We start from the raw sequence: 13,504 nt of genomic DNA, 5'->3' as shown, positions 1-13,504 counted from the left end.
GCTGGTCGGCGCAGACTCAGTGGGCCAAAGAGCCTGTTTCTGCATCGGATCTCTAAACTAAACTAAACGAAACTAAGCTAAACTAAACTAAACTGAACTTAACTAAACACTCCTAATTGTGGCCTCACCAGCATCTTATACAACCCTAACATAATGTCTCAACTTCTGTACTCAAAGCGCTGCCTGAAGAAGGCCATCGTGCCAAAAGCCTTCTTTGCTGCCCTGTCCCTCAGTAACGCCACTTTCAGGGAAGCGCGTGCTTGTTTTCTTACATCCCTCTCTTCCATTTCCACCTGCTCTCCTCGAATATCCTGCTTACTACTTCAAAAAACTCAATCAAGTTTGTGAGACATGATCACCCACACACAAAATCATGTTGATTATCCCTAATCAACCCCTGTCTTTTCGAATTCATGTACATCTTATCCATTAGACTCCCCTCCAGTAACTTAGCTGTTACCACAGATGTTAGGCTTACTGGTATAAAGTCCCTTAAATACAGAAAATTCCCTCCTTCACCCACACTGCCTTTCTTTCCTCAATCAAAATATACATTGGAGCCAGAGTATGCATTGTGTTAGCACATAGAACAGTACAGCACAGGAACAGGCCCTTCGGCCCACTGGCAACAGTGCCAAGACTAAATCTCCTTTGCCTGCAGGTGATTCAAATCCCTCCATTCCATTCATATCCATGTGCCTATCTCAAAACCTCTTAAACACCACTATCGTATCTGCCTCCACCACCACCCCTGGCAACACGTTCCAGGCATCTGCCACTCTTTGTGTAAAAAACTTGCCCCACATATCTCCTATAAACTTTGCCATTAAAGCTATGCCGAGCTATGCCGAGCATCTAAACTAGGTCCATTTCCCACATTTCACCCATATCCCTCGAAACCTTTCGTATCCATGTCCCTGTCCAAGTGTCTTTTAAATGTTGTTATGGTTTAGTTTAGTTTCGTTTATTGTCACGTGTACCCAGTGAACAGTGGTACAGTGAAAAGCTTTTGTTGCGTGCTGACCAGTCATTGGAAAGACTATCTATAATTACAATCGAGCCATCCACAGTGTACGGACACATGATAAAGAGAATAACGTGAAAGATAAAGTCCAGTAAAGTCTGATTGGAGATAGTCTGAGGGTTCCCAATGAGGTGTAGCAGCACAGGACGGTTCTCTGCACAGTACCTGCATCATTCATTTCACTCCTGCCATCGGGTAGAAGAAACAGGAGCCTGAAAATTGAAACGTCCAGGATCAGGAACAGCCTCTTCCCTACCGGCTATTAAACACTACAACCTCCAAATAGGCTCTGAACTACATTGACTTGGGGAGGGTGGGGTATAATTTATTTGTCTCTGGAGGACATGGATAGGTGACATTTCAAGTCGGGCTCCTTCTGTATAAAGGTCCTGACCCAAAATGTCACACATCCATAATCTGAAGGAGGGTCCCGACCTGAAACGTCACCTATCCATGTTTTCCAGACCTTTGTGTCTTTTCTTGTAAACGAGCACCTGCAGTTCCTTGCTTCCACATTCCCCTGGTCCCAGAGCCTGGTAGACACTGCCACCTGGAGGCCACCCTCTCACCCTGCAGCTGGAGGCTGCTCACACAAGATCACTGTGTTCCACCCACACTGGGAGAGAACTGATCAGTGTCCCAGTGAGTGGGAGAATTCACATTAAAACTGTTTATCTAAACAATAATAAATATTTTTGTTTACTACTCAGATAGGGATTGTGGAAGAGTAACTGATGTGGATGTAGGCCAATCTACCTCACAAACCAGACTCCCCACCATCGCTGTGTACACTTCACGCTGCCTCGGGAAAGCAGCCAACATAATTAAGGACCGTTCACACCCCAGTTATCCCGTCTTCTCTACTTTCTCGTCGGGCAGAAGGTACAGAAGCTTGAAAGCGGGTACTACCAGATTCTGGAACAGCTTCTTCCCTGCAGTTATCCGACTACTGAAGGGTCCTCCGTAGGCTAAAGGGTGAAGTCCTGACCTTCCAACCTACCTCATTGAGTTCCTTGCACTTTTTAAATATCTGCACTTCCTCAGTAACTGTCACATTATAATGCTGTAACACGGTGGCACAGAGGGTTGGCACGATGGCGCACTGTGATGTCTCACGGAGTTTGTACATTCACCCTTTGACCGCGTGGGTTATCGCCGGGTGCTCTGGTTTCCTCCCCCATTACAAATGAACCATTCCAGGTTTGTAGTTTAATTGGCTTCAGTAAAATTGTAAATTGTCCCTAGTGTGTAGGATAGTGTTAATGTATGGGGTGATCGCTGGGCGGCACGGACTCGGTGGGCTGAAGGGCCTGTTTCCACGCTGATTGTGGAAGAGTAGCTGATGTGGATGTAGGCCAATCTACCTCACAAACCAGACTCCCCACCATCACTGTATACACTTCACGCTGCCTAGGGAAAGCAGCCAACATAATCAAGGACCACTCACACCCCAGTCATTCCGTCTTCTCTACTCTCCTGTCGGGCTGAAGATACAGAAGCTTGAAAGCGGGTCTAAACTATATTAAACTAAACAAAACACTATTGTGCACTCTGGTATTTTTCTCTTTGCACTGCCTGTTGTACGTGTGTGGCTTGATTGCACTCATGCATTGCATGATTTGACTGGTCAGCATGCAAACACTGTTTTCCACTGGAACTCAGTGCACGTGACAATAATAAAACATTAACAATACCACAGAGTTGTACAGTGGCAAGAATCAAGAACGTTTAATTGGTGCATGCACCAGTAACAGTAACATTGAAATTCATGAATTCCTAAGTTATAGGAGCAGAATTAGGCCATTCGGTCCATCAAGTCTAGTCCGCCATTCAATCGTGGTCGATCTATCTTTCCCCCTCAACCCCAATTCACCGACATGCCAAATCTCCTTAACCTTTGAGGAAATAGAGGCTTTAGAAGTTCAGAAACGGACTCGACCGTCACCGAGAGCACGAAGCTCCCGAAAAGCCAATCCCATTTATTCTCCGCCCAATCCCACTGTCCTCGATTCTCCCGCTCACCCACACACACGGTGGGATTTACAGCGGCCACCAAACCTCGGGAGGTTTAAATTCCACCGTGTGTGTGGGTGAGTGGGAGAATCGAGGGCAGTGGGAATGCGCGGAGAATAATTGAGATTTGCTTTTTGGGTGCTTCATGCTGTTGGTGGCACCTGCAGGAAACCCATGTGGTCACAGGGAGAACATGCAAAATCCACACACAGACAGAGGCCGAGGTTAGGATCAAACCCGGGTCCCTGAATATTTATGTGGATAAATGTGAGGTTATCCACTTTGGCGGCAAGAACAGGAAAACAGAGTATTACCTGAATGGTGGCCAATTAGGAAAAGGGGAGATGCAACGTGACCTGGGTGTCATGGTGCACCAGTCATTGAAAGCAAGCGTGCAGGTGCAGCAGGCAGTGAAGAAAGCTAATGGTATGTTGGCATTCATAGCAAGAGGATTTGAGTATAGGAGCAGGGAGGTTCTGCTGCAGTTGTACAGGGCCTTGGTGAGACCGCACCTGGAGTATTGTGTACAGTTTTGGTCTCCTAATCTGAGGAAAGACATTCTAGCTTTAGAGGGAGTACAGAGAAGGTTCATCAGATTGATCCCTGGGATGGCAGGACTTTCATATGAAGAAAGACTGGATAGACTAGGCTTATACTCGCTGGAATTTAGAAGACTGAGGGGGGATCTTATAGAAACATATAAAATTCTTAAGGGGTTGGAGAGGCTAGATGCGGGAAGATTGTTCCCGATGTTGGGGAAGTCCAGAACCAGGGGTCACAGCTTAAGGGTAAGGGGGAAGTCTTTTAGGACCGAGATGAGAAAACATTTCTTCACACAGAGAGTGGTGAGTCTGTGGAATTCTCTGCCACAGAAGGTAGTTGAGGCCAGTTCATTGGCTATATTTAAGAGGGAGTTAGATGTGGCCCTTGTGGCTAAAGGGATCAGGGGGTATGGAGAGAAGGCAGGTACGGGATACTGAGTTGGATGATCAACCATGGCGGTGTAGGCTCGAAGGGCCGATTGGCCTACTGCTGCACCTATTTTCTATGTTTCTGAAATGACGAGGCAGCAGCTCTACCTGCTGCGCCATTTCGCCATCCTTGAAGACAGTAACCAGAGAACATTCATGTCACAGTCAAGAGTTAGCAGTGTTTACATCTCATATGTACCGAAACAGATCAATGGAAATTCACTTTTCACTGTACATCGGATCACATGACCATAATAAACTAAACTGGAATTCTTAACAGTTCTGTAAACTCAGTACCCAATAGGTAACCTAATAAAACAACGAAAAAAAAGTTCAATAAATAAAAAGATTCAATAATAATGCAAAGCAAAGCAAAAAACCAAAGTCCTTAAGTACAAGAAAAACAGTTTGCAGTTCAGAGTTTCGTTGGAATTCATAGTGTTCAATAGCCTGATGGCTGTAGGGAAGAGGCTGTTCCGGAACATGGACATTACAGTTTTCAGGTTCCTGTACTTTCTTCCCGATGGCAGGAGTGAAATGGGAGACACGAAATGCTGGAGTAACTCAGCGGGTCACACAACATCTCTGGAGAAAAGGAATAGGTGACGTTTCAGGTCAAGATCCTTCTTCAGACTGATAGGTAAGATAGATAAGGCCAGAACAGAACAGGGCTGGCAATCGGGGGGGGGGGGGGTGGGGGGTGGGTGAGGGTGTGGGGGGGGGGGGGGGGTGGGTGAGGGTGTGGGGGGGGGGGGGGTGGGGGTTGGGGGGGGGGAATGCAGGAGTTACTTGAAATTAGAGAAATCAATGTCCATACCACTGGGTTGAAATGAGGGCTTGGCCAGTGTGGTGTGGGTCTCTGATGATGCTGACTGTCTTTTTGAGGCAGCGCCTCCTGTAGATCCCTTCAATGGTGGGGAGCTCAGTGCAATCTTTCCCCTTGCTTGGGGGTGATGTGCGGGCAGATTGTGTTGAAACTCTGTGATGGAATTCACCTCCGTAATGAAGGGCCTGTGTCAAAGCTATCACCACTCAGTTGCCGCTCCAAACCAACCCACATCTGCTTTCAATTCCAACTCTTCCCAGCCGCAGAAATCTGTCTCGGTTTTATTCCTGGTGAAACGTCTTTTCTGCTTGACAGTTTAGATTAGTTTAGTTTATTGTCATGTGTACGGGGAGGTACAGTGAAAAGCTTTTTTGTTGCATGCTCTCCAGTCATACATGGTTTACACTGTAACTCACATGTAACAATAAACTAAACGGAACTCTGATTACTTTTTAAAATTTTATTTTGAATTACAATCAAGATGTTCGCAATGTACAGATAAAGTATAATGGGAATAACGGTTAGTGCAAGATGAAGTCCAGTAAAGTCCTATTAAATATGGTCTGAGGGTCTTCAATGAGGTAGGTAATAGTTCAGGAGAATGGAACTGAGAGGGAAAAATAGATCAGCCATAATTGAATGGCGGAGTAGACTCGATGGGCCGAATGGCCTAATTCTGCTCCTAGGTCTTATTGCCTTATGGTTGCCATTGGCCAGTGTAAGGAAGTTGCAGACTGATATCCCAGGATTTTTCATCTGACCTAACCTCTCCCTCTTTTTTAGATTTTGTTTTAGATTTCAAGATATAGCGCAGAAACAGGCCCTTCGGCCCACCGGGTCCGCGCCGCCCAGCGATCCCCGCACACACTAACACTATCCTACACCCACCAGGGACAATTTTTACATTTGCCCAGCCAATTAACCTACATACCTGTACGTCTTTGGAGTGTGGGAGGAAACCGAAGATCTCGGAGAAAACCCACGCAGGTCACGGGGAGAACGTACAAACTCTGTACAGTACAGCACCCGTAGTCAAGATCGAACCTGAGTCTCCGGCGCTGCATTCGCCGTAAGGCAGCAACTCTACCGCTGCGCCACCATGCCGCCGGTATGGTACAATGATCTTCATCATTGACTTGAAGACACGGCGTGGAAACAGGCCCTTCGGCCCATTGAGTCCGTGCTGACCATTGATCACTTGTTCACACTAGTTCCATGTTATCCCACTTTTGTATCCACTCCTTACACACCAGGGGCAATTTGACAAGAGGCCAATTAACTTACAAACCCACACGTTTAGTTTAATTTAGTTTAGAGGTACAGCGTGGAAACAGGCCCTTCGGCCCATCGAGATCGCTCCTGACCGGCGATCACCCGTACACACTAGTTTTATCCTATACACATCGGGATAATTTTACAAAAGAACAAATGAACCTACAAACCCGCACGTTTTTGGAGTGTGGGAGGAAACCGGAGAAAACCCATGCCATCACAGGGAGCACGTACAATTTCCACACACAGACAGCACCAGAGGTCAGGATGGAACCAGCTCCACCAACTGCGCCACTTTTTTTTAAACCAGTAAATCCTTTGTCTGTGACATTCTTCTGTGTTGCTAAGAGCAAACCAGTCTCCCTTCCCACCGTCTCTGTGTACACTTCACGTTGCCTTGGAAAAGCAGCCAGCATAATCAAGGCCGACCCTTTTCCAGCTTTCTACCCTCCCCCTCCTCACCCTACTTGAAAGCAAGGTCCCAACCCATGAAGGCATCAATCCATTCCCACCATAAGGTGCTGGCTACCCGCTGACATGAAGCGTTTAAACTTTAGAGTTTAGAGATACTGAGCGGAAACAGGCCCTTCAGGCCAGTCGAGTCTGTGATCAGCCCGTACACCAGCACTATCCGATGCACCTGGGACAATTTTACAATTTTACCGAAGCCATTTAACCCACAAACCTGCACGCGTTTGGAGTGCGAGAGGAAACTGGAGCACCCGGAGAAAATCTATGCGGTCACATGAAGAACATACAAACTCCATACAGACAGCAACCCATAGTCAGGATCGAACCCGGGTTTCTAGCAAGGTAAGGCAGCAACACTACCGCTGCGCCACCGTGCCGCCCTGTGCTGAGTTCTCTATTTGCTCCAGATTCCAGCATCTGCACTTTTTTGCATCACCACTCAATCCCCGGTCATTCCCTCTTCTCCCCTCTCCCGTCAATACAAAAGCTGGAAAGCACGTAGTATCAGATTCAGGAACAGCTCCTTCCCCATTGTTATCAGTGTACTGAACGTACCTGCTAAGTCAATTATCAACCAACCCGGCCAAGTTTCAAACTTGCCTAAGGACTCTGCTTTTGTGTTGCCAAGGCTACGCCCAAAATTGGCCCAGACCCATTTTAATTCATTATTGTTGTTCTACCGGCCCGGATTGTCAGCTGTCCATGACAAATACCACTGGAGACACAAGGAACTTCAGATGCTGGAATCTTGAGCAAAATACAAAGTCCAGGAGGAACTCAGCAGACCAAACAGCATAGAGTCATACTTGCCACGCACATCGCCCTTTCAGTTGCCCGATAACCGTTCAGACAATAGCTGGCAAGAAACTGTCCCTGAATCTGGAGGTATGTACTTTCACACTTCTGTACGGCTTGTCTGATGGGAGAGAGGAGAAGAAGGAATGACTGGGGTGGGACTGGTTCTTGATTATGTTGCTGGCACTTGCTGAGATAGCATGAAGCGTAAATGGAAACAGGCCCTTTGGCCCAAATTGCCCACACCGACCAACAGGTCCCATCTACATTAGTCCCGTCTGGCTGTGCTTGGGCCACACCCTTCTAAACCTATCCTATCCATGTACCTGTCCAAATGTTTCATAGACGTTGTGATAGTACCTGGCTCTACTACTTCCTCCATCACAGCTCATTCCGTTCACCCACCATCCTTTTTGCGGGATTGTAGGTAAATTAGCCTTTTGTAATTTGCCCCTCGTGTGTAAGGAGTGGATGAGAAAGTGGGATAACGTAGAACTAGTGTGGACGCGTGATCGATGGTCAGTGTCACTTTGGTGGCTGAAGGACCTGTTTCCACACTGTATCTCTAAACTAAAAGATATTTCTGATGTACGATTTGTATAAATTAAGTATAATATGCGGATCGTAATCCTAGATGGGTCACGAAATGTTCAGTAATGTTCTTAATCAACATTAATTATTGCCTGATCTGCCAGAAAAAATCCAAATAGTAAAGTGATCTGGTTTTAGGATTATTTTTCGGGATCTTAATTACCCAGAATTACAGGATTAATGTTCCATGAATGCCTTTAGTTGCTAACGAAACCTTGCGTGAGATAGGTTTTCTTTCTAATTATATATTTTTTAGTTTATTGTCCCTGACTGAGTATTTGACACCTGGTTACAGGTTAGAACCTGTCAAACAGTGATCCAGTAACTGAGTTATTAACCGACATTCTCCAGGTTAGAATACGTTGAGACATTGGGATTGTCCAGATATTTATTTGATCTCAACTTCCTCATTCGAACTTGACTTGACTTTTTGGAATGTGAGGGTTCAGTGGGAAGAGCAGCATTTACAACGTAGAACGTAGAACAGTACAGCACAGCAAAGGGGCCTTCGGCCCACAGTGTCCATGCTGAACATTATGCCAGGTTAAATTTCCTCAGTGTGATCCATATCCCTCCATTCCCAGCATATCCACGTGCATATCCAAAAGCCTCTTAAACGTCACTACCGTATCTGCTTCCTCCACCAGCCCAGGCAGCACATACCTGGCACCCACCACCCTCTGTGTCGATAGTTTGCCCTGCACACCTCCCTTAGACAGCTCTCGTCTTAAAGCCGTGCCCTCCAGTCTTTGACATTTCCACCTTGGGAAAAGGTTCTGACTTTCTACTCTATGCCTCTCAGAATTTTACACAGGTTTCCCCTCAGCTTCCAACACACCAGAGGAAACAAAGTTTGTTCAACCTCTCCTTATTGCTACCACCGTCTCACCCTGGTTTCATTTGGGTAAACCTCCTCTGCATCCTCTCCAAAGCTGCACGACCTTCCTGAGTTACTCCAGCACTCTGGGCCTTTTTTTTGTTAAACCAGCATCTGTAGCTCATTGTTTCCTAAAGTTTAAAGGATACATGTGGAGCATTTTACACAGTGGGTGGTGGGTGCCTGGTGGGTGCTGCCAGGGCTAGTGATGGAGGCAGATACAACAGTGGCGTTTAAGAGGCTTTTGGATAGGAACATGGATATGCAGGGAATGGAGGGAGATGGATCACGGTGCAGGAGGCGGATGAGATAGTTTAATTTAGCATCATGTTCAGTACAGACCTTGTGGGCTGAAGGGCCTATGCTTGCGCTGTACCGTTCTATGTTCAATGAAAAAGAAAGGTGAGGAGAAGGTGGAGTTTGTGAGTTACCTAGAATTGGAGAGTTCAATGTTCATACCGTTGGGTTGTAAGCTACCCAAGCAAAATAGTTTAGTTTAGTTTAGTTTAGTTTATTCTGGCCACGTGAACCCAGGAACATTCAAGAGAGAGCTAGATAGAGCTCTTAAGGATAGTGGAGTCAGGGGGTATGGGGAGAAGGCAGGAACGGGGTACTGATTGAGAGTGATCAGCCATGATCACATTGAATGGCGGTGCTGGCTCGAAGGGCCGAATGGCCTCCTCCTGCACCTATTGTCTATTGTCTATTGTCTATTGGAACAGTGAAAAACTTTTTTGTTGCGTGCTATCAAGTCCGCAAAAAGACTCTACATGATTACAATGGAGACGTCCACTGTGTGCAGATGCAGGATAAAGGGAATAACATTTAATGCAAAATAAAGTCCAGTAAAGTCTGGTTAAACTCAGTCGTAGGTATATGAGGTGCTCTTCCTTCAGTTTGCCTCCTCCTGACACTGTGTTCAGTACAGACATTGTGGGCTGAAGGGCCTGTTCCTGTACTGTACTGTTCTAAGTTCTATGTTCTATACCAGCTTCGAATTGTATTGTTTTATGAACGGAATCCAGGTTCTTCAGAACCCCTGTTTAGCTTTGAATACAACATATTCCGGAGTTACAGTCAGATCAGCCGCGATCTCACTGAACGACGCAACAGTCTGGAAGGGCTGAATGTCCTTCATGTCTCCTTGGGCGACCAACCCGCAGAGAAGCAAATAGACAAGAGCCCAGTTAACGTTGGTTCTCAGCCGAGTGAAACTTAACCAGAGGCAGGCGGGATCTGTGTTCTTCGTGGGTGTTTGCACTATTGTGTACGTGTTGGTCACCTGATTATAGTACAGATATTATCAAGCTTTGGAGGAAGCACATATCTGGGCTGCAAAACACACAGAGTAAACGGCAACCGAGCGAGGTATGTGGTAGGAGTGGACTTTAACTCTTCAGACCGCCACACACTTCCCGAGACGATAAGGAGACACATCTCGCCATACGGATCCTTGTGAAACAGCTTGGCAAGAGGAAATTACTTTCTAAAAATGCTGAATGGTCGAGCAAAATCTCAGAGGTAAATAATTTACCAAGGGAACGAAACGAACTGGGTTTTGCTGAGGAGCTGAACAAAGTAGAGGCAGTGCTGCACTTTTAAACTGCTGCAAAACTTTTATACTTTAAAAACTGAGAGGGGTTTTGATCAGAGTTGTGCTGTAGAACAAAGACTAAGAGTTTGAAAGGAAGCGATAAGGAAGATCAACCTTCCTATTGTACACAAAGTGCTGGAGTAAATCAGCAGGTCAGGCAGCTTCTCTGGAGAATAGGATATGTATAACGGGCCAGGATACTACAGATTTTTTTTGAAAACCAGCATCTGCTGTTCTTTGAAAAAACAAAGAACTGCCGAAGCTGGTTAATACGCAAAAGGACGCAAAGTGCTGGAGTAACTCAACAGGTCAGGCAGCATCTCTGGAGAACATGGATAGGTGACGTTTTGGGTCTAGATCATGCTTCAGACTGATTGTGGTGGGGGGGGGGGGGGGGAGAGAAGAAAGCTGGAAAAGGGGGAGAGGCAGGTAATAGATGGACATGGGGGGATGGTTGATAGGCAGATGTTTGGAACAAAGGCCAGAGATAAGAGCGGAAGGTGTGAGACAGGTTTGAAGGGTTGCGGATTGTAAAGCCAGAGGGAGGAGAGTAGCAGGGGGCAGAGGGGAGAAGTAGGTGGGAGCCCAGGGAGGGAAGGGGGGAGGTGGGAAGAAAGGTGTAGGAGCAGCGTGTTGGCGCAGTGGTAGAGTTGCTGCCTCACAGCGCCAGAGGCACAGGTTCAATCCTGACCACGGGTGCTGTCTGTAAGGAGTTTGTACGTTCTCCATGTGACTGTGTGGGTTTTCTCCGGGTGCTCCGGTTTCCTCCCACACTCCAAAGACGTACAGGTTTGTAGGTTAATTGGATTTAAGTAAAATGTGTAAATTGTCCCCCGTGAATGATAGTGTTAGTGTACGGGGATCACTGGTCAGCGTGGACTCAGTGGGCTGAAGGGCCTGCTTCCACGCTCTATCTCTAAACTAAACTAAGAACAGAAGGTGTGAGGCAGATGTTAAGGGTTGGGGATTGTGAAGCCTGAGGAAGGAGGGAGAAGGGGGGAAGGAGAGAAATAGGTGGGAGTCCAGGTGGGGCACAGGGGAGGGATGGGGAGGTAGTGGGTGGGGATAGTTAGAAGTTACCTAAAATTGGAGAATTCAATGTTCATACCGTGGGGTTGTAAGTTGCCCAAGGAGAATATGAGATCCATCTGTAGTTCCTTGTTTCCACAGCCTTCCTATTAGTGTAGGAAGGAGCTGCAGAAGCTGCTTTACACCGTGGACACAAAATGCTGGAGTAACAGCAGGTCAGGCAGCATCTCTGGAGAAAAGGAAGAGGTGATGTTTCGAGTCGAGACCCTTCTTCAGACTCTGATGATGAAGAGCATGGATAAAGTTAACTGTCCAAGTAACTTTGTGGTTTAGGGCGGCACGGTGGCGCAGCGGTAGAGTTGCTGCCTTACAGCGCCGGAGACCTGGGTTTGATCCTGACTACGGGTGCTGTCTGTACGGAGATTGTACATTCTCTCTGTGACCGTGTGGGTTTTCTCCGGGTGCTCCGGTTTCCTCCCGCAGTCCAAAGACATACAGGTTTGTAGGTTAATTGGCTTCGGTAAAAAATGTAAATTGTTCCTTGTGTGTAGGATAGTGCTAGCGTACGGGGTGGCGTGGACTAATTGAGCCAAATGGCCTGTTTCCACACTGTATCTCTAAAGTCTAAAGTAAAGTCTAAAGGCTTCTAAAACTAGAGGGCATGGGCTTAAGGTAAGAGGGGAGAGATTTAAGAGGAACCTCAGGGGCAACTTTTTTCCCCTCAGAGGATAATCCGTATCTGTAATAATCTGCCAGAGGAAGCAATAAAGCCGGATACAAATTACGATTTTGAACAGATATATGGATAGGAATTGCTTTAGAGAGCTATGGACCAAATACGGGCAAATGGGACTAGCCCAGTATGACAGCTCGATCGGTAGGGACACGATGGGCAGAAGGGCATTTTTCTGTGCTCTACAACTCTATGACATTACTCGAACGCACGATTAGTGTAAATGGGATGGTTGATGTGGAATTGGCTATATCTCTCTAGGATTTGATGACTGAAAGGACGTACCTTTAGAAAGGAGATGAGGAAGAATTTCTTTAGCCAGAGGGCAGTGAATCTGTGGATTTCATTGCCACAGATGGCTGTGGAGGCCAAGTCATTGGGTATTTTTAAAGCGGAGGTTGACAGATTTTTGATTAGTTAAGGGTGTCATGTTTTCCAGAGATGCTGCCTGACCTGCTGAGTAACTCCAGCACCACAGGTATAAGCCAGCATCTCCAATTCATTTTTATTACAGCTCACTAATGTTTATTTGTTTGTCTCTTTAGTTTGTGAATCAAACTCCACCCCAGACGATCAGTCCAGGCTTTGCAGCTTTGAGCCAAACACCCTGGCAAGGAGAGAGGTCTAGTCCAGAGGGAAGGGAGATTTGAACGGAAACGTTAGCTGATCCCATTCGACGGTTATGGCTTTCTGGAGGCTCCTGTCTCCTTGCAGATGTGAACTGGTGGTGCTTGTCATCCTTGCCTTCTCCACATCTGCCTCTTCTGATCAAGACTGCGTCAAGATGGTGGGCACCTCCGGTGAGCTGCCCGAACCCGACTACAACAGCAACGCCAAACCCAACTCTGGCGGGATGGCCACGTTTCACAGCATGGTGCATAGCTTCCTCAACGCCGTGCAGCCCAACCCATTCCCAACCGGTGAGTAAACTCCTGCTGATCAGATAAGCATGATGCTAACAGGGGAGTGGAAAAGTACCATTGAGTTACAGAGTCTATGGAACGAGCTGCCGAAGGGGGTGAAGGAGGACGGTATTATAACAACATTTGAAAGACACTTGGACAGGTCCATGGGGAGGAAAGTTTTAGAGGGACATGGAGCATGGAAACAGCTCGTCTCTGCCGAACCAGATGCCCCATCTAAGATAGTCCCACCTGCCCCGTTTGACCCTTGTAAACTCTAAACCTTTCCTGTCCATGTACCGATCCAACTGTCTTTTAAATGCTGTTATAGTACCTGCCTAAACTACTTCCTCTGGCAGCTCATTCCATACACCCACCACCCTCTGAGTGCAAAAGCTGCCCGAGT

General features: G+C 46.8%; 1 protein-coding gene across 6 annotated transcripts in view; it reads left to right on the top strand.

The window, feature by feature from the left end:
- The first annotated feature begins 7,395 nt into the window (after nt 1-7,395).
- prom2 (prominin 2) overlaps nt 7,396-13,504 on the top strand; it is a 62,633-nt gene continuing 56,524 nt past the window's right edge. For 4 of the 6 annotated variants that reach the window (XM_078413355.1, XM_078413352.1, XM_078413356.1 and 1 more), the window contains exons 1-2: nt 10,200-10,361; nt 12,742-13,116. In XM_078413355.1, coding sequence (XP_078269481.1) covers nt 12,879-13,116 — 238 coding nt within the window. In that variant the 5' untranslated portion in view covers nt 10,200-10,361; nt 12,742-12,878. Of the gene's footprint in view, nt 7,463-10,199; nt 10,362-11,856; nt 11,962-12,741; nt 13,117-13,504 lie in introns of those variants that run through there. The other 2 variants (XM_078413353.1, XM_078413354.1) reach the window with 2 other exon arrangements.

Source organism: Rhinoraja longicauda, chromosome 16 (genome assembly GCF_053455715.1).
Source record: "Rhinoraja longicauda isolate Sanriku21f chromosome 16, sRhiLon1.1, whole genome shotgun sequence".
Classification (NCBI taxonomy): Eukaryota; Metazoa; Chordata; class Chondrichthyes; order Rajiformes; family Arhynchobatidae; genus Rhinoraja; species Rhinoraja longicauda.
This window is presented reverse-complemented; position numbering and strand designations above follow the sequence as displayed.